The sequence below is a fragment of the Heptranchias perlo genome, chromosome 19 (genome assembly GCF_035084215.1).
Source record: "Heptranchias perlo isolate sHepPer1 chromosome 19, sHepPer1.hap1, whole genome shotgun sequence".
NCBI classification, from domain to species: domain Eukaryota; kingdom Metazoa; phylum Chordata; class Chondrichthyes; order Hexanchiformes; family Hexanchidae; genus Heptranchias; species Heptranchias perlo.
This window is the reverse complement of record NC_090343.1, coordinates 22,250,821-22,272,193: the sequence shown is the minus strand read 5'-3', so window position 1 is coordinate 22,272,193 and position 21,373 is coordinate 22,250,821. Positions and strand designations below refer to the sequence as shown.

The following is a 21,373-nucleotide window of genomic DNA, read 5'->3' as shown; positions in this document are numbered from 1 at the left end:
TTTTTGCCCTTCCGAGGAGATTGTGTGATTGTGTGGAGGGATGAGGGAGGGGGTGGAAAGGGAGGAGGAATGGACTGATGGTGTGTGAAAGTTACAACTTGCCGGGACGGGACTGCTCTATGAACCAGTTGGTCCTTTCCTGTCTTTCCTTTTCATATGTTTGTATAAGATTTTTAGTGTTTACAGATAGAGAATATTACTAAAGTGACTAGAACATCAGTCCAGTGAGGATCACGAGTTTGATCCAGGGAGGGGAGAAGGGGAAAACTGAAATAATTACTGCTACACAAAATTGCAGCAAAGTTGCATTTGTTTTGAAGTGCAGCAATAATGTTTCAAAGTATCCCACTTGCTTGTTGAGAGGCATTTGCTTCTGCCTTGTTGTCCAACAGCCAAAGTGTACGAATTATTACACAGCTGCATGAACTGTTCAACGGCCCTATTAGAAAGCAAGTTCCATAAATATTCTTGCAATGTAGTAAATGATTGGAACATGGTTAGATGTCTCGGCCCATAGTCCCCTCTATGAATCATACTTAAGCGGTATAAATATGAAAAACTTTTGTTAATCAAGTTGTAATCTACAGAGAGTTACATAGAATGTACAGCACAGAAACAGGTCCTGCCGGTGTTTATACTCCACACGAGCCTCCTCCCACCCTTCTTCATCTAACACCATCAACATGTCCTTCTACTCCTTTCTCCCTCATGTGTTTATCTAGCTTCCTCTTAAATACATTTATCTTAGTCGCCTCAACTACTCCTTGTGGTAGCGAGTTCCACATTCTAACCACTCTCTGGGTAAAGAGGTTTCTCTTCAATTCCCTATTGGATTTATTAGTGACTATCTTTTATTTATGGCCCTTAGTCTGGTCTCCCCCACAAGTGCAAACATCTTTTCCATGTCTACCCTATCACAATCTTAAAGATCTCTATCAGGTCACCCCACTGTCTTCTCTATTCTAGAAAAAAGAGCACCAGCTGTTCAATCTTTGTTCATAGGTATAACCTCTCAGTTCTGGTATCAAATTAGTAAATCATTTGTGCATCTTCTCCAGCGCCTCTTTGTATAATATGGAGACCAGAACTGTTCACAGTACTCCAAGTGTGGTCTAACCAAGGTTCTATACAAGTTTAACATAACTTCTCTGCTTTTCAATTCCATCGCTCTAGAAATGAACCCCAGTGCTTGGTTTTGCTTTTTTTAATGGCCTTATTAACCTGTGTCGCTACTTTTAGTGAATTGTGTATCTGTACCCCCAGATCCCTCTGCTCCTCTACCCCATTTAGACTCTTATTTTCCTAGGAGAGGGTTTAAACTAATGTGGCAGGGGGATGGGAACCAATGCAAGAAGTCTGATGGGCAAGGCAGATGAACTCAGGGCATGGATGGGTACATGGGACTGGGATGTTATAGCTATTACTGAAACATGGCTAAGGGAGGGGCAGGACTGGCAGCTCAATGTTCCAGGGTACAGATGCTATAGGAAAGATAGAGCAGGAGGTAAGAGAGGAGGGGGAGTTGCGTTCTTGATTAGGGAGAACATCACGGCAGTAGTGAGAGGGGATATATCCGAGGGTTCGCCCACTGAGTCCATATGGGTAGAACTGAAAAATAAGAAGGGAGAGATCACTTTGATAGGATTGTACTACAGACCCCCAAATAGTCAACGGGAAATTGAGGAGCAAATATGTAAGGAGATTACAGACAGCTGCAAGAAAAATAGGGTGGTAATAGTAGGGGACTTTAACTTTCCCAACATTGACTGGGACAGCCATAGCATTAGGGGCTTGGATGGAGAGAAATTTGTTGAGTGTATTCAGGAGGAATTTCTCATTCAGTATGTGGATGGCCCGACTAGAGAGGGGGAAAAGCTTGACTTCCTCTTGGGAAATAAGGAAGGGCAGGTGACAGAAGTGTTAGTGAGGGATCACTTTGGGACCAGTGATCATAATTCCATTAGTTTTAAGATAGCTATGGAGAATGATAGGTCTGGCCCAAAAGTTAAAATTCTAAATTGGGGAAAGGCCAATTTTGATGGTATTAGACAGGAACTTTCAGAAGTTGATTGGGAGAGTCTGTTGGCAGGCAAAGGGACGTCTGGTAAGTGGGAGGCTTTCAAAAGTGTGTTAACAAGGGTTCAGGGTAAGCACATTCCTTATAAAGTGAAGGGCAAGGCTGGTAGAAGTAGGGAACCTTGGATGACTCGGGAGATTGAGGCCCTAGTCAAAAAGAAGAAGGAGGCATATGACATGCATAGACAGCTGGGATTAAGTGGATCCCTTGAAGAGTATAGAGATTGCCGGAGTAGAGTTAAGAGAGAAATCAGGAGGGCAAAAAGGGGACATGAGATTGCTTTGGCAGATAAGGCAAAGGAGAATCCAAAGAGCTTCTACAAGTACATAAAGGGCAAAAGAGTAACTAGGGAGAGAGTAGGGCCTCTTAAGGATCAACAAGGTCATCTATGTGCGGAACCACAAGAGATGGGTGAGATCCTAAATGAATATTTCACATCGGTATTTACGGTTGAGAAAGGCATGGATGTTAGGGAACTTGGGGAAATAAATAGTGATGTGTTGAGGAGTGTACATATTACAGAGAGGGAGGTGCTGGAAGTCTTAACGCGCATCAAGGTAGATAAATCTCCGGGACCTGATGAAATGTATCCCAGGACGTTATGGGAGGTTAGGGAGAAAATTGCGGGTCCCCTAGCAGAGATGTTTGAATCATCGATAGCTACAGGTGAGGTGCCTGAAGATTGGAGGGTAGCAAATGTTGTGCCTTTGTTTAAGAAGGGCGGCAGGGAAAAGCCTGGGAACTACAGACCGGTGAGCCTGACATCTGTAGTGGGTAAGTTGGTAGAGGGTATTCTGAGAGACAGGATCTACAGGCATTTGGAGAGGCAGGGACTGATTAGGAACAGTCAGCATGGTTTTGTGAGAGGAAAATCATGTCTCACGAATTTGATTGAGTTTTTTGAAGGGGTAACCAAGAAGATAGATGAGGGCTGTGCAGTAGACGTGGTCTACATGGACTTTAGCAAAGCCTTTGACAAGGTACCGCGCATGGTAGGTTGTTACATAAGGTTAAATCTCACGGGATCCAAGGTGAGGTAGCCAATTGGATACAAAATTGGCTTGACGACAGAAGACAGAGGGTGGTTGTAGAGGGTTGTTTTTCAGACTGGAGGCCTGTGACCAGCGGTGTGCCTCAGGGATCGGTGCTGGGTCCGCTGTTATTTGTTATTTATATTAATGATTTGGATGAGAATTTAGGAGGCATGGTTAGTAAGTTTGCAGATGACATCAAGATTGGTGGCATTGTGGACAGTGAAGAAGGTTATCTCGGATTGCAACGGGATCTTGATAAATTGGGCCAGTGGGCCGATGAATAGCAGATTGAGTTTAATTTAGATAAATGTGAGGTGATGCATTTTGGTAGATCGAATCGGACCAGGACCTACTCCGTCAATGGTAGGGTGTTGGGGAGAGTTATAGAACAAAGAGATCTAGGAGTACAGGTGCATAGCTCCTTGAAAGTGGAGTCACAGGTGGATAGGGTGGTGAAGAAGGCATTCAGCATGCTTGGTTTCATTGGTCAGAACATTGAATACAGGAGTTGGGATGCCTTGTTGAAGTTGTACAAGACATTAGTAAGGCCACACTTGGAATACTGTGTACAGTTCTGGTCACCCTACTATAGAAAGGATATTATTAAGCTAGAAAGAGTGCAGAAAAGATTTACTAGGATGCTACCGGGACTTGATGGTTTGACTTATAGGGAGAGGTTAGATAGACTGGGACTTTTTTCCCTGGAGAGTAGGAGGTTAAGGGGTGATCTTATAGAAGTCTATAAAATAATGAGGGGCATAGATAAGGTAGATCATCAAAATCTTTTCCCAAAGGTAGGGGAGTCTATAACGAGGGGGCATAGATTTAAGGTGAGAGGGGAGAGATACAAAAGGGTCCAGAGGGGCAATTTTTTCACTCAAAGGGTGGTGAGTGTCTGGAACAAGCTGCCAGAGGCAGTAGTAGAGGCGGGTACAATTTTATCTTTTAAAAAGCATTTGGACAGTTACATGGGTAAGATGGGTTTAGAGGGATATGGGCCAAGTGCAGGCAATTGGGACTAGCTTAGTGGTATAAACTGGGCGACATGGACATGTTGGGCCGAAGGGCCTGTTACCATGTTGTAAACTTCTATGATTCTAGGAGTAAATGGCCTCCTTATTCTTCCTACCAAAATGTACCACCTCACACTTACCTATATTGAAATTCATTTGCCAATTACATGCCCTTTCTGCAAGTTTATTAATGTCTTCCTGTATTTTGTCGCAGTCCTCCTCAGTATTAGCTATTCCCCCCAATTCGGTGTCATCCGCAAAATTTGAAATTGTACTTCCGGTTCCCGAGTCCAAATCATCGATGTAAATGGTGAACAACAGTGGTCCCAGCACTGATCCTTGTGGTACACCACTTCCCATGTTTTGCCAATCTGAGCAACTACCTTTAACCCATACTCTCTGTTTTCTGTTTTGTAGTCTGCTTGCTATCCATTCAGCTACTTGTCCCCTGACTCCACATGTTCTGACCTTAGATATGAGTCTACTATGCGGTACCTTATTGAAGGCCTTTTGAAAATCCAAATATATTACATCGATGAATCATTGTGAAGAAATGGTCAACTTCAAGTTCAAATAGCCTCTCTTACCAACCTGACCCTGGATGTTCTGGAAAACTCGATTATGAATAAATATTAGCAGATTGTTGACAAGCGAAGACTTCCCACAAATGGAAAATGGCAACAAGTGGGCTATTATGTAACTGAAAAAATCCATATGGTGTTAACACCTTGGACAACTTGGTGTAATTCCCAGAAGAAGCACATGGTAACAGATAAAGTAGCAATAGAGGATATATAAGGGCTTCTTTTACAAATGTGTGCTAAGCTGAGGCCCTGTCTGCCCCCTCAGGTGGGTATAAAAGATCCCATAGAACTTTTCAAAGATGAGCAGGGAAGTTCTCCTGGTGTCCTAGCCAACAATTATCCCTCAAACAACAACCCAAAAAAATAGATTATTTGGTCATTTGTCTCACTGTTTATGGGACCTTGCCATGTGCAAACAGGCTGCTGCGTTTCCCTACATTACAACAGTGACTACATTTTAAAAGTACTTCACTGGCTGTGAAGTGTTTTGGGACGTTCTGAGGTTGTGAAGGGCACTATATCAATGCAAGTTCTTTCTTTCTTTGTAACATTTTAGATTGAAATGAATTCTCATGCTGGCTCATAAAAACAATCAACTACTGTTCTCTAGAATGCAGTTTTATGAGGCAACTATATGGCTCTAAAAGATAAGGAATAAAGTAATTGGCCAAAGGTGTTGCCTCTTTTTTTTCTGAATTTATTTTTATGTAGCATCTTATGTCTCTCAGGATGTTCCAAAGCAATTCACATCCAATTAAAGTGTAGTCACAGATGTTGCATGGCAACCAATTTGCTCACAGCAAGATCCCACAAATAACAAATGAGATGATGATCAGTTGATCTGTTCTTCTAACTCTAAATAGAAATAGAAAGTTTTGAAATTCATTGTTACTTGTCTATTTGCAGTTTGCGTCATTTATAATAATGGAATTGTCTAGCCAAAGACTACACAAGGTATGTCAGTTAATAGGAACATGTCAACATGGTATCAATAGTTTGAAGAAGCTTTTCAATAAAATGGAAATGTCCTGGGAATAGATAGCCATAACATATTAGCCATTACACCAGTCCCTTCAGGAGGTCTGAGGGAACAGTGTTTAAAACAACATTTAGCACCTTTTAGCATCTTTGCATGTTAACAGCTACTTGCTGCCAGAAATTGTGAATGCATTAACATCCTCCAAGTTAACATTTGCAAGACTGAAGCCAACCAGTTTGGCTCCAGTGAGAAACTCTGCAAACAACTAGCTGATTCCAGTTACCTCTCTGACTGCTTGCTCAAGGTGGACCCTACAGTGCATGATCACATTGTCCTGTTTGATTATGAGCTGTGCTTCAAACCTCATATCCCATCCATCACCAAAACCACTTCTGTAACTTTGCCCACCTCCATGCCTACCCCACCGCCCCATCCCATCCCTTCAACCTTCTCAAGCCCTATGTCCCAACACTCTCCGGTATTCCGACTGCAGCTTACTGTATATTTTTTGTCCCTTCTTGCACTTCATCATCGAAGGCACAGCCCTATGCTCTGGAACACTCTTGCTAAACTACTACAACTCACCATATCTCTCCCCAGCTTCAAAAACCATTTCAGGACCTACCTCGTCAACAACACCTTAGCCACCTGCACTGTCTTCTAATTCCTGCTTGGTGTCAGTTTCCTCTCCCCTTCATGAATCACCTTGGGATGGTTTGTTACAAAAGAGCAGATTGTTGTTGCTCCCAATCATTGTGATTGATAGCTAGTCTTCTGCTAGCCAGTCTATTATTGTAACCTTGTCTGACCTACAAGTGACAGTTTAGTTATTTTATTGCCTTCTCGCTCATGTCACAGATATTTTCCTCTGCTGATTGAGAGTGGCTTCCATGCCACTGTGAAATATGCACGATTTACCCAAAGAGGACTTAGCCTTTGAGATTCTGGCAGGCTGCATGTACTTGACGAAGATTTTTAAATTACAAGTTAAAGAGCATCATCACCACAGTTCAAAAAGAAGTTACACAAATTGAATCAATATGAAAGATCCACAAGTGGACAGTATGCTAACATCAAGTAATTTCTCATCAAATACATGTGCTCACTTTGCAGTTACTATAATATTTTGAAGTCTTTACTGAAGCTCTCCCCTGGTACTCACTTATTGTGCAACCAAATGATGTTGGGCTTAGGGTTGCCCTCTGCCCTGCAGGTGAAGTAAACTGTGTTTCCCAGAGTAACATCCACATCCTGTGGCTCAGAAGTGATACGGGGCCTCTCTACAAGGAAACAAGATTGTGGTGAGTTCAAATTGCTTTCTTTGAATGGGGAAAAGCAATAAAAGAAGCATCCATTGCAAAAATTGAGAATTGTTATTATTGCGATAAGGGTGAGCACTTGTGCATATTTGGACTGTGGCTGAGACTCAAGAACCCCTCCTGGCAAAATAATTACTCTTACCTAATGAATCTAAACCCAAAGTCCTCTACTTCCTCTTCCCTCAATATCTGACACAGCACTATCAGTACAAGGCATAAAACTTCTTTAGACAGCTTTGGAACATGTGTCAGTTGGGCTCAGTTGATAGCAACCTCACATCAGAGTCAGAAGATTGTAGCTGCAAGCCTGAGTCCAGGATTTCAGCACATAATCTGTTCAATATTGAGGATACCACATTGCCATAAGTAGCATTCTTCAGATAAGATGTAAATTTCTGGTTAAACAATCTGCAAACTTGTCTCACCAAACGACAGTTAAACATGGATTAATCTAGTGTACCTGAGCACTGCCTCAGGTCAGGCCAGGCCAGCAGCTAATCATTACAACTGTGTTCTAGACCCCAGACTACCTGTGAGCAATGCCACAGGTGATCAGCTAATATATATATTATATATATATATATAAAAAAATCTGTAGGATGTCACATTTTGGCATCGCTCCTTGGGCAAAAAAATAAATCGCAATTAGTTCAAATATAATTCATCACGGCATGAATTTGCGTTTCATGCCCTGTTCCATCCTACTCCAGCTCTCACTTTGTCTAACAGATCCATTCCCCAGCCCAGCGTTACGTTAACTGCCTGACTGCTTTGCTCCCCTAACAGTGTTCCATCCCCCACCCAACCATCACACTACCTCTCCATGCCCTCGACCATCCATGAACGAGCCCATGGGGGATCGACTAGTTTACTTTACAAGAATGAAATAATTGAGACAATTTAATTTACCACAATTAAACTCCTGTGCAGTTACTGTTGTAACCGACCGTCCCTGAAGCCTTCTGGGATGCTCACAGGTGGCAGCTGTTTGGGCGTTACCATGTTCAGCATATTTCTTCAGTAGTTCTGCCAGCCACATTAATTCACAATCACATATCAGTGAATTGGAGTCCAAGCGACTGCAAAATAAAATTAAAACAGAAATATAATTGTATGTAAACTCAATGACAGAACAGTTCACAGACTACACAGTTAATTGTTTAGGGAGTGTTTTCACCTTAGATTATTATCCAATTTTTGCTATAAACATCCTGGAAGGGTGTCCAAACTACTTGAGGGCCACATGTAGCAAACTGGGCCATCAAAACTCAGACAACTTGATTCTTTAACCAAATATACTTCATATTTACTTGTCTGTTTGAATTTTGTGGGTCTGAAGATTTGGAAAGGGCTCTTAACACTGTTGTTTCCTTGGTGGATTAATCCTGAATCAGAATACCAAAATCGGTTAGTATAAATACTTATGGCAATGTGGTATCCTCAATATTGACTCGACTATTCCAACGCTCCCCTTGCTGGCCTCCCATCTTCCAACCTCCAGAAACTCTGCTGCCGTACCCTAACTCGTACCAAGTCTCGTTCAACCATCACCCCATATGTTCAGTGACCTACACTGGCTCCTGGTCCACCAATGCCTCTATTTTAAAATTCTCATTGTGTTTAAATTCCTCCATGGCCATCCCCTTCCCTATCTCTGTAACCTCCTCCAGCCATACAACCTTCCAAGAACTCTGCGTTCCTCCAATTCTGGCCTCTTGTGCATCCCCCCTCCCTTCGCCCCAGCATTGGCAACTGTACCTTCAGCCGCCTAGGTCCTATGACTTGGAATTCTCTCCCTAAATCTTTTCGCGTCTCTCTCCCCCTTTAAGACCCTCCTTAAATCCTACCTCTCCGGCCAAGCTTTTAGTCACGTGTCCTAATAACTCCTTTTTTGGCTCAGTGTCAATTTCTGTCTCATTACGCTCCTGTAAAGTGCCTTGGGACATTTTCCTATGTTAATGGCACTATAAAAATGCAAGTTGTTGTTGTTAGTAACTTGAGATATATGAAAAGTAATAGAAACATGGATTTAAATCGTATATGTGGCCCCTGCAGCCCATAAGCAAAAAGTTGGGGCACCTCTAAAAGAAATGAAATTAAAGATTGAGATATGTAAGAGAGAGATTATAGACAGCATGGTGTGTGTGTGTGTGTGTGTGTGTGTGTGTGAGAGAGAATGCAGAATTAGCAATTAGAAAGAGTACAATTAAAGATAGATGTGAGACAGAGAGACAAAAGCAATAGGCCAAGATTGGAAAAAAGTGAGAAAAGAGGGGAGAGAAAGAGATACTAGGAATCGAGTCATGTGTAGTCTTGTAAATTTATTTTGAAGATGTTGAATTTTGTTGTAAGATTTTAAGAACAGAACATTCCATGTGCTGTTTTCGTTGGAGAAATGTACTTTTGTTCTTGCATGAATCTTATATACATAATGAAAAAATGAAAGAATGAACGAAAGAAAGAAGCATTAATACGACCTCACGACCTCAGGATATCACAAAGCACTTTACAGCCAACTAAGTACTTTTGAAGTGTAATCACTGTTGTAATGTAGGAAACATGGCAGCCAATTTGCGCACAGCAAGGTGCCACAAACAGCAATGAGATAATGACCAGATCATCTGTTTTAGTGATGTTGGTTGCGAGATAAATATTGGCCAGTACACCGGGGAGAACTCCCCTGCTCTTCTTCGAAATAGTGCCATGGGATCTTTTAAGTCAACCTGAGAGGGCAGACTGGGCCTCGGTTTAATGACCCAACAGGCCAGACAGAACTGTTAATGAAAATTCACTGATCACCAGTAATACTGCAGCATCTCACAAGGACACTGATAGAACACGAACCTCAAATATGAGCTTATGCTTTCTTCACAAATAAAAGAACCATTACACAACCCTTCTATAGAGATGTTCCTTGCTGCAACATCCATTTTAGATGATTATCAATGATCATATTATAAAGATATTCTTATCCTACTTGTACTACTTTATAGTCAGAGCCACTTTTACAATGTGGCTCTGAACATTCAGTTTCTCCTGTTGGTGAAAATGCCCCATTTAGATTATTGGAGAATACAATGGCCATGTTAGCCTGTCATCTGGCCTGTGTCAGGACCTATCTTGGATATGACCCCTTGTAAGGTCATGCTCGAAAAGTGGAAAAGAAAACATTAAAACAAATCTGCACATCCATCAACATGTTGGGATAGGCACAATTTTCTTTAGAAAACGCTTATTCAGCTGCATTTTAGAAACACGGGGAGAGGAGCCACATTCAAGGTAGGTCTTGTAAAAGCTCTTGGAATGGCCTGGACAGAAGCAGGAAAGTTAGCAGTGGTCATGTAAATTCATTACCAAAAATTTGCATATCGATCCCACCAGTGTCTATTCTGTAAGAGCTTGCTCTCCGTTTAGAAAATTGAGTTTAAAATAAAACCCAACAAAGAAATGATTCCACTTATTCAGAATGGTGTAAATTTCCAACGTTTAGATTAGCAAACCAGAGATCATCATCAGATTTCCTCCCACTTCCCATGTATTTCACTCTCATTAGGTATTGGAAATAGATGGCATGAATTAAAGTTTACAGACTTTTACAAATGTTCCTAATTAGTTTACCGACACACTTCTCAACCCACGAGTTCCCAAAACATCACAATATTTTTGAGTCTCATTAGTTGCATCTAGAGATAGTGCCAGGTGTGAACAGTACCTGGTGGCATTGGCAGTGCCTAGTGCTTTCTCTCATCTCTTCTCCAGTATACCATGCTTAGAAAAAAAACTGTAGAACCTCAATAATTTAGGAATAAAACAGAATAATAGTGATATTAAGTTTTTCTTTAAAAAACTGCAAAACTACTAACCCAGACTAAATGAGTATGCTAAAATTCTTCTGCAACAAATGGATTGTTTTACCTGGAAAATGTAATGTTAATTCACCCCCCAATTATGATTTTCACTTGGATTTAATTTAAATAAAATTAAATGATTGAAAATTTCCCAGGAAATTCAAAAAAATTCATTAAAACAAAGAAACCTAAAGTGGACTTACATACATTAGAATGAATGGAAGTGTTCATTCAGAGGCACTAGGCCCAAAATTTCAATTGACCTGTTCCGCTGACAGAAGTGCAGCAGAGCCAGCCTTAAGTGTGTCCACGCGCAAAGATACAAACCTCATCCCAAATCTTAGGGATATGTATCTGCATATCTGGAGTGGACAGCCCATGCCCGTATGTGCACATCAGTGACTGAGGCCCAGATGTGACAGTCATAGTCATCACCCTGAAGGCCTCTAGGATCCATTGCTTTCTCTCTGATGTATTTTGCGGCCTTTAGAAGACCCATAATGGAACTTATGCCTCCACTCCATGGGGCAGAATCATGACTGAACTAGGTCCCTCCCCCACAACTCCCCCCCTCCCCACCCAAATAGCTGCTCCCTGGAGATATGCCCAGGCCTGAGCAGAATCTTGGGCCCACAGTCTTCTTTGTCATAAAAACTAAATGCCCATGTTTTCGAATGGGCAGGCTCAAATTCATAGCAACAGTTGGAGCACAGCCAGTAGTTTAATTGATCCATTTTCTAGATTAATAGATGGAAGCGCTTTATTAGAAAAAAAGTTGCAATTTTTCATTTACACATGGTTAACCGAGTTTTGCAATTCTCTGTGATGGATGATGAACAATTAGTTTTTAACAAACAGGTGAGCTGTGATCATTAGCCAGCATGACTGAGTACAATTTACAAGCCCTCCTGTCAGTGACACAATAGTTCGAATCCCAAAGGAGCTCAGTCGGAAATATTTATATGATCTTATCAACAAATCTAAACCTGCTGCTAAAGGCAGATTCATGACTTCAATTTTGGGGCTCTTAGTGAACATATTAGTGCCAATTGAGTTAACTGAGAATAGTGTTTTCTTGGTGGAAGTGATTAAACAAAGGGAATGACAATGGTTGTGTTCCAATTAAGAGGTTTCTACTCCACTTATACTGCTTTTATATTACAGTACTGTAGTGTTAGTGCTGCTGGCTCCTGACAGACAGGTCTCACACAGCTGGCAGTTTACCAAAGTAAACTTACTGGTTTTGCTAAGGCTGGCCACAGGAAATACCTGAAACGATGGTGGACTTGTAAACCCAGGTAAAACTGAGCCTACAAGTCTGCCACTGGTCTACAGAAACTGGATTTAACAGCATAAACACCAGGAAATGGTTCTTGGACGCCAGGCTCCTGGAATCAGACTTAAAAGAGAAATATAAAAGCACTTTAAGTGGCTGGCCTTTAGCCAACTGCTTTTCCAAGTTCCAATGAAAATAAATGCAGATATTAAGGCAGCAATAGACGATCACCTGGAATACCCAGCCATACCACTTTAGATTTTCCGCAGGAGTTTTCCTGATCTCCCACCATAACTTTGGCAGAAACTCTGGAGATATGGGGTTTCCAACAAAATTCTGCCAAAGTTACAGCGGAAATCCTACCCCTCCATGTTTATGTTACAAGGTGGTTTTACCATCAGCAATGCAAAATCAGCAATCAAAAACAGGTCAGGGAATCTAACCCTTATCTCCATTAATACAGTGGTTTGAGGGGGGGGGGGGATAACAATGTTTTCCTCATATATCTGCACAATGCAGTTTTCCTAAAATCTCTCTCCTTACCTCCCTCAAGTGTAAGCTAAACCACCAACAGAAGGGAACAAGAGGATATTTGCCCATCATATCGGCAGTGACTCCATTTATCGGCTGGCATTGATTTCACTTTAGAGTCATCCTAGTTGCAATTGTTTTGGACTGACGGTGGGCTGGGCTCTTACCCCACCCATACAGCCATGCCGTTTTTGAATTGCTGGCATAAGCCTTCCATCACAATTTTCAAATAACTTGCACATATTTCTCCATTGCCACTGATATTCTGAAAGTTGGGCTGCAATGCAAGGAGGGCAGATTCCAAAGTATTTCACCTTAGCACATTGCGAACCAATTCAAGTAGATCTGTCATGAAATACAAACACACTTGCAAATTCAGGATGTCTCCATAAACAGACTTTGTTACTTACAGTCTTTTCAATGATTCAAGCTGATAGAAGGTCCCTGGATGTATTCTTGATAGTCTATTGTTATGTAAGAATCTACAAAATTAAAAATAACATTGATGAAAAAAAATAGCACCAGTTAATTTGAGACACACTAAAAAGGCAATAACTGTATGTGTATTCAGCTCTGAAGAATTGAAAATCTGATCCTGTTCCATGCAGTTGCAATGTTCTGGATTTAGCTAGAAGATTCTCAATAGCCCTCTTAAATAAAAATCAAAGAGTTACAATTGTGTGTGGCATACCAGTGTACAACCATATTTGTTGGAAATTCCTCTGTCCACTATTTTACCAAACACATTAACACATTTATTTTAAACAGGTTAATGCCTCCCATAAAACAGCAGAGAGGAATTACAAATGAATGTGTTAAGTATTTATATACCGGTATCCCACAATGTAATTTCAAGGGCTAATGTGTTGGATCAAAGGCACAGTGATATCAGAAATTTTAAATAAAACTGTTTACACTGTGCTGATTTAAAATGATCAGTTTTGGAAAAAAAACTTAGAAAATTATTTGTGGCAAAAAGCTGTACTTACAATCGTTCAAGTTTAGGAAGGTCACTAAAAGTTTCAGATTCTAACACTTCTATATTATTGAAGTGAAGGTACCTGTTAGGGAAAAAAAATTGGATTATAGAAATTACAGCACAGGAGGCAGCCATTCAGCTGATCGGCTTGCTCTTCACCTGGAGCTATCTATTTTAATCCTATTTCCTGCTATCCTTTCATATTCTCCCTTTTCAAATAATTATCCAATTCCCTTTCAAAAGATGATTATAGTCTCTATCGCAAGGGCCACTTACGGTGATGCATTCCACATTTTAATTTCATTGTGCGTGAAAAAAAACCTCCCCTTTTATTCTTCTGGTGGTAAATCCATGTCTCCTCATTTTGACTGGTCAGCTAGAGAAAATAAACTTTCACTGTTTAACCTTCATAATCCTAAGCAGTTGGAAAGAAGAATGAAAGTGTATTTACACAATGCCTTTCATATCTTCATGTCCCAAAGTGCTCACAGCCAATAAATTATTTTTGCAGTGCAGTCATATGGGAGCCAATCTGTGCACAGCAAGGTCCCACAAAGCAGTGAGGAAAATGACCCATTAAGCTATTTTTTAGTGGTGTTGATTGAGGGATAAATGTTGGCCAGGCTACCATGACAACTCCCCATCACTCCTTGGAATAGTGCCAAGAGATCTTTTACATCCATCTAACAGGCAGATGGGACTTGATTTAACATTTCATTTGAAACACGGCACCTCCTACAATGCAGCACTCCCTCAGTACTGCACTGAAGATTGTGTTCAAGTCCCTGGAGTGGAGCTTGAACCCATGACCTTCTGATTCAGAGGTGAGAGTGCTAACATTGGGCCAGGCTGACACCAGTTGGTGTTTGTTTTCAAAAAAATAACCACTTCAGAAAGTTAGCATAAAAGATCTAATTAAAACTTCAAGGCATGCAAGTGTATTCTTGGTTCTTTATGAAGTTTTTGACACATATGGGGTGCACTCGTCGCACTCCAGAAGTCACACTTCAAAGTGTCATTTTTATTATAGATACAAAGTAACGTATTAAAAACAATAAAACCAGTCATAGACCTGAAGCCTGAAATTTACAGCTTGCCAATTGACCTGAGGCATCCACAAAAAGCTACATTGACTTGGCTGCCTCTACTCAGACAGTTGCCCACAGAGATTACCTGAACAAGGGTATTAAAAGGAATAGGAATAGCAGCTAAACATCACAACCATGCTCCAATCCCCAGAGTACCTGTGGGTAATGCCATGGGAGATCAGCGAGTTTACTTCATATTTCAGAATGAAAAACTTTTAACCACAACCATACCTGGATAAACCATCTTGCTACAGCAGTACAGAGTGCCTATACTAAGAGCAGTGTATCACACAATGAGGTTCACATAGTTCAATTAAATCTGGCATTCAGATATTTGGCCGGAAATTGCTCACATCGGCGTGGCAACGTTCGCAGCAGCTCCTGTGAATAAAATGTATGAATTCACTTACTGCGGATCTGTGGCGTAGACTTGCGTGATTTGGAAGTTTTCAAAAAATGCGCGACATCAACCCAGCCTCTGAACAGCGTGGGATGATTCGCATGGGAAATGTCTGTGGGAATGAAAGCCACTCCCGCAAACTTCATCATGAAGAGAAGTCACGCCACAAGCAGGCAAGTAGAAATCATTCATTTAAAGTAAACTTCTGTGTGTCAGTGTAAATAAAAATTTAACATATCATCTTATAAAAAGCCAAGCAAATGATTTCATTTAATGAGAAGTAAAAAAAAATTAAGTTTTTAATTTTTACATTTTTTTTTAAGTGATCAAAAAATATTAAAATAAGAGTAATATGACATTCCACTTCTTAAAAATTTAATTTTTAAATTTTTTTCGTAGTCATTAGGAGTCATCGTGCTTTTTTTTTTAAGAAGTACTGTAGAGCTGGTATTTTTCAGCATACCTTTTGGAGGCGTAAGTATTTTCGTTCCAGCTGGGCAGATGGGTAAGTTTACGATTTTTGAATGATTTCCATGATTGTAGCGTACCAAGCCCCTTTAATTTGCAGCTGTCAAACTGCCAGCAAACCAATGGGAGCAAGTTTTCTGGGTTTTCGTGCATCTGTGCGCATTCGTGAACTTGCTTCACGGATTTGCCGGTGGAGAGAGAGGATGCCATTATAGAACGGCGTCTGGAGGTGAGGGATTTCTGGCCCAATATGTTCATTTTAAATACATCATGAATTGTACACATTTTAAAAAATATATTTATCACATAGAAAGATAATTTTAAAACTTACAGCTGTTCCAGGGAAACCAATCCCTTAAAAGCTTGTTTCTGAATTGTCTGGATTTCATTTTTGTAAAGATAGCTTAAGAAAAATGGGAAAAGTTTGTAAGACAACAATTTATTTTAAATAGTGTATTATCAAGTCATCCATCATACTTATTGCAAATCAGACATGGAAACAAACATTCATAGACAATGACAAAATACATAGGGGGTGAATTTCCACAGAGAATCTGCCACTCGCTCTATGTAACTTTGGCAGAACAGCCATGGAAACTCTGGAAAAAAATGGGAGAACCCCCCTCAGAAATTCACCCCCGCAGCTTAACTAGATAGTCGTAGATTTGACCACTATTACACTCTGCCTATACCACTGGGGAGAGTTTCATCAGCTCTCAGTCTGCTTTCGAACAGTGGTTTCAAATGTTTGTGTGGGGGACTCCTACCAACATTGATACATTCTTAGGGATTTCCTGATCGAGTCATTCCTCAGGTCCCTGTGCCTTTACTTCTGAATACGTACAGGTCAACTGAGAAAATTTGCAAAAGCTGATGGCCCCAGAAGACTTACAACTCAAAAACAGGCCTATGACATGCAGTTACACTGAAAGTGCAATGCGGCATGGCTCATTATAACTTAAGCTGCAGGTATAGCTGACATTCCATCGTTTGTGTAGTGGAAGATAGTGGCAGAAACTGTGGTGATTTTCCCTCATTGTGGACATGTATTGGTATTCTCTGCTGCTAAATGTAATGAGTTGTTTTAAATTGCGTCTATGGTTGTCACTTTGACATAGAGGCACCCCCTTCCCCTAATTCACACTGCCACATCCCACAGTTCACACTGACACTCTTCTTAGATTCTCTCCCCCACCTATTTTACGCTGACATTGTTCTTCCCCAATTATCCCTTCACCCATACCTGATGGCTTCCCCAAGGATCAAAATTCTGACATAAGTCATAGGCAGAAATTCCTGATCTTGCAAAACAAATCCCCAGTTCAAGCGGACACTCTTTTTCCCCTTACCTCCAATTCCCACCGCTGTACTACTACTCCCCCATGTCCCCTGTTCATGCTGACACTCTTCTTCTTTCCCCCATCCCCCACTAATTCACACTGGCACATTTCTCCCCTTTTGTCTCCCTGTTCACAATGGCATTCTTTTTGGAATCTCCCTCCTCTATCTCATCCAGTTAAAATGAACATTGCGTTTCCCCAATTCTTCCCTCACCCTTACCTGATTCTGCTGCTCCAGGGATATGTGCTCCACTATGACTGTAGCCATGAATTCCTGATCTCACAAAACTAATGCAAGATCAAGAGTTCCCACCCACAGCATGTAGCAGAGTTTTGATTTCCTGTAGCAGCTTCAGGTGGGGATGAGGGGACAGAGCAGCGCAGTGTTGGTTTTCATGCACAAACACGGACAAGTCCCAAACTGATCATCCACCTGAAACCTGGATGGTTAGCATATGTGTTAATGGTGTAAATAATATAATGGAAAACAGTGCTTTCATTGCAAAATATACTTTCATTACTGTAGTGCAACTAGTTGGTTGCATCAACACAAAATATTTACTCTACATACTAGGTGCCCCTGTCCAGGTGAGAATTGAATGTTGGTACATAACATTCTGTCTTGCCCTTTACCAAGATTTCAATCACAACATTGCTCCAGTCACATGTCAAGCTGGTGACAGTTCTCTTGGATTTATCCACTTAATAATTTCAGGCCTCCTCTTGAGTTTACGTCACTGGGGTGATTTTATGAGCCTTGCCCGCCATCAGCACAAACTGGAAATTTGGGAGACAGCTGCTCATGATTTCTCACCCACTAATGGTAGGAAAATGACAGGCCTGAATTTATGATTTGTGCTACCAATGGGAGAGGCGCTCTGCCAGCAGAGAATCTTGTAAAATTACCAGCTCTCATTTGTAATTTGTACCATTTTTGGAAAGATGATGGAGAAGTCGAGTCATGTAGTGTTTTTAGCAGAAAAAGACACGAATACAAGGCAGCATTCCCCACTTTATATTTATGTCTACCTTATCACTATGACTTGTAAGGAAAGAAAATATTGCCCCGAAGGTTTAGATGGTTCATTGCATCTCAATGCATGTGCACTTACACACACAGCACAACCATTAGCTGCCTATTGTTCTTGCAGCGTGTGTGTGTGTGTGAATATTGAAGAGGTTTGTTTTAGTGACAACCCATAGAATAGATCTGTTTACACCAATCATTTATGCTTTCTGCTGAGTTGGGAACTCAGCCCAAAATCTGGTTATGAGCATTCCTTAAATAAAAACTCCAAGCTAATGGAGAAAAAAATATACATCTGGAGATTGAGATATGCCTGGTAATATTTATTAAAGAGTCGCACTTCTGTATCATGTTTAGAGACTTGGCCACCCAATGATCATAGAATCATAGAAAGGAAACAGCACGGAAGGAGGCCATTCGGCCCATCGAGTCCATGCCGGCTCTGTGCAGGACCAATCCAGTTAGACCTACTCCCCTGCCCTATCCCCGTAGCCCTGCAAATTTTTTCCTATCAAGTACTTATCCAGTTCCCTTTTGAAAGCCATGATTGAATCTGCCTCCACCACCCCCTCTGGCAGTGCATTCCAGATCCTAACCACTCGCTGTGTAAAACAGTTTTTCTTCTTTTCACCTTTGATTCTTTTGCCAATCACCTTCAATCTATGTCTTCTGTTTCTTGACCCTTCCGCCAATGGGAACAGTTTCTCTCTATCTACCCTGTCTAAACCTTTCATGATTTTGAATACTTTATCAAATCTCCTCTCGACCTTCTCTGTTCCAAGGAGAACAACCCCAACTTCTCCAGTCTATCCACGTAACTGAAGTCCCTCACCCTTGGAATCATTCTAGTAAATCTTGGAGCTGTTTCGTATTATCTGAATTTAATAAGTACATGGATACCATATTTTTGAAGCAAATACATTAGGCACGATTTGCTTATTGGAATCAATATCATCTTACAGCAAATAAATATCCTGTAGATTTATCCCACTACACATGATTACTTCATGCACATTCAAGTTATAAACTGATATTGCAAGAGAGAAACAAGAGGAAGGAGAATCAAATCATGTCTGCCTTCTAATACAAGATGTAACTCACAGCAAATATTTCTAGATGGTTATTAATGTAAACTCACAGATATTTCAGGTTTTCCAGCTCCTCAAAGGCCCTCCGTGGAATCCCCTTAATCTGGTTATTGTTGAGCAGCCTGCAGAAACAAACGGAGTCAGTAATGATCGAATGCATTCAAAAATGTTTCAATTTGGACACACTGTAAAGATTCCATTTTCTTCTTGAAAAGTGTTTAGAGACAAAATAAGGCAAAACCTCCTCTCACTCTTCTAAACCTTGAACTTCCAAGCATTTTGCCATAATGGCCACTTAGCTGTATACATTAATTTGCATATATCTCAAGCTGCAGATATTAACAGGTCTTGGTATTTTGTTTCATCCATCAATGAGACAAGTTTTATGAACAGACCTTTCCAAAAATTCAAACAGGACAAACTAGTGAATAAAAAATATAAACATAAATAGGCCTGGGCTTTGTAAGGTGGATTACCTGTGCTCGAAGGCCAAATGTGGCCCATAGCTTGGGCAACCTTGATTCACAATAATCGCATCTGCATAATCCCCCTAATGAAAATAAGTAAACGTAAGTTGAGAATGACAAGTGGCCAGTAATTTGTTTTTGGTGATGAAATACTAGTTTCAGTCTGAGCTACACTATTTGTCAGCATGGTGCTTTCCCACCTGGTCAAGTGGGTAAAAACATTGGCTGGTCCAGCACTAAACCATACTGACCAGAACATCCTAGGTTTGATTCCTGGTCTGTGCTGAGATGCAGCAGGGCTGCCTGTGATGGTAGAACTGTATCCAGCAAGTCAGTGTCTTCAGGAAGAAAGAAAATTGAAAAAAAAGCCCTCTTGAGCAAGGTACCCAAAACCCTGGGGACTTTCAGGAAAGGAGCTGATAAATGTTTGAATTAAAGTCTGAACTGAACTGTACCTAGAATGTTTATGTTTTCTTAGATTGCTTTTGGACAGTTACAGGAATATTGATGGCGAGTCACGCCAAGATTCTGTGTCTTGAATTCTTTGTGTCTTGAAGACATTATTTTTTGATTCGTGCATTGGTCTTAAATCTTATAAATGATGCCTTTCTGTTTTGGAGTGGTGAAAATGACTCACTGCTATAAAATCCATACAGAGCTAAAAGCAGTTGTTTCATTACCTAAAATTAACAGCTTGTTTACAAAACAATCTGGAGGTCTATGTTCTATCAAAAATGGACAGTTTACAATTTCATAACCGATCTAGTCATTTCCAATATTTGTGCACATTATTTTAGAAAGGTCCAAAATAATTTGGAACATTACCTTTAAAAGTGATTTCTATGCAAAAGGTCAATCAAAAAGAAAAGCTACAGATCTCATTTACAATGCAATGTAAGTTAGGAAGATCAGGCTAGTGATACCAACAATGGCAACTCGTGTAAGAAATTTACCCTGTCTTCAACTAAAGCTACCACCTACAACTGCATTGTGACAGTTGACATTGTAAAATTGATGCTGATATAGCTATTTACAAATGTAAATGTGGACATAGAAACATGACCAAAATCGTGACTAATAGTAGTAAGTTAGTGGACAGAAAGTGTGCGCCCTGTGCAAGATGATACTGAAGGATGAGGATGGCCATTCAGCCCATCCTAATGCATTCATTTACAACGACCCTACCGTGCTGCACCTAATTGTTTCTTAAATGATTCCAGGGTTTTCACCTCCACCAAACTATCTGCAAGTCCATTCCACATACTAATCACTCTGCATGAAGAACAACTTCCTGATGTCAGCTCTAATACCTTTTACCAGTTTGAATCCATGTCCCCTTGTCCGACTCTCATAGTTTAATTTAAAGTAACAGTCCAAATATATCTTCATTCCCTTAAATATCTTGTATACCTTTATATGGTCAATCACAAGTGCCTCCTTTCCAGGCTGAAAAGCCCAATTCTCTCCAGTCTCATAACGCAAACCTTTGATACTAGGGATCAGCGTTGTGGCTCTTCTCTGCACTGCCTCCAGCTCTTGAATGTCTCCTTTGTTTCTCAGTGGTCAGAACTGGACACAATATTAAAGGTACAGACCAACCAGAGCACTGTACAGTTAGATGTTACCTAAAATGCAAGTTGGAGGAAGTTATGTAGTTCAACATGTGCACTGGTTAGACATGTTGAGCGTTTGAGTCTACATCAACTTCATCCGTAGCTATTTCAACACCATTCATGGAGTATGTTCCTTCCTATTTAATTTACATTTATTTGCATTAAATTTCATCTGTCATTGCTCTGCCTATTCACATTTAATTTTAACTCAATCTGTAAATTCGGAGCATCCTACTTCAATT

General features: G+C 40.6%; 1 protein-coding gene across 1 annotated transcript in view; it reads right to left on the bottom strand.

The window, feature by feature from the left end:
- Positions 1-21,373, bottom strand: part of LOC137335344 (peroxidasin homolog) — a 132,597-nt gene that overhangs the window by 65,171 nt on the left and 46,053 nt on the right. The window contains exons 4-9 of the mRNA XM_068000678.1: positions 19,102-19,173; positions 15,928-15,999; positions 13,651-13,722; positions 13,072-13,143; positions 7,916-8,085; positions 6,850-6,967 (exon numbers count right to left, since the gene is read on the bottom strand). Coding sequence (XP_067856779.1) covers positions 6,850-6,967; positions 7,916-8,085; positions 13,072-13,143; positions 13,651-13,722; positions 15,928-15,999; positions 19,102-19,173 — 576 coding nt within the window. The remainder of the gene's footprint in view (positions 1-6,849; positions 6,968-7,915; positions 8,086-13,071; positions 13,144-13,650; positions 13,723-15,927; positions 16,000-19,101; positions 19,174-21,373) is intronic.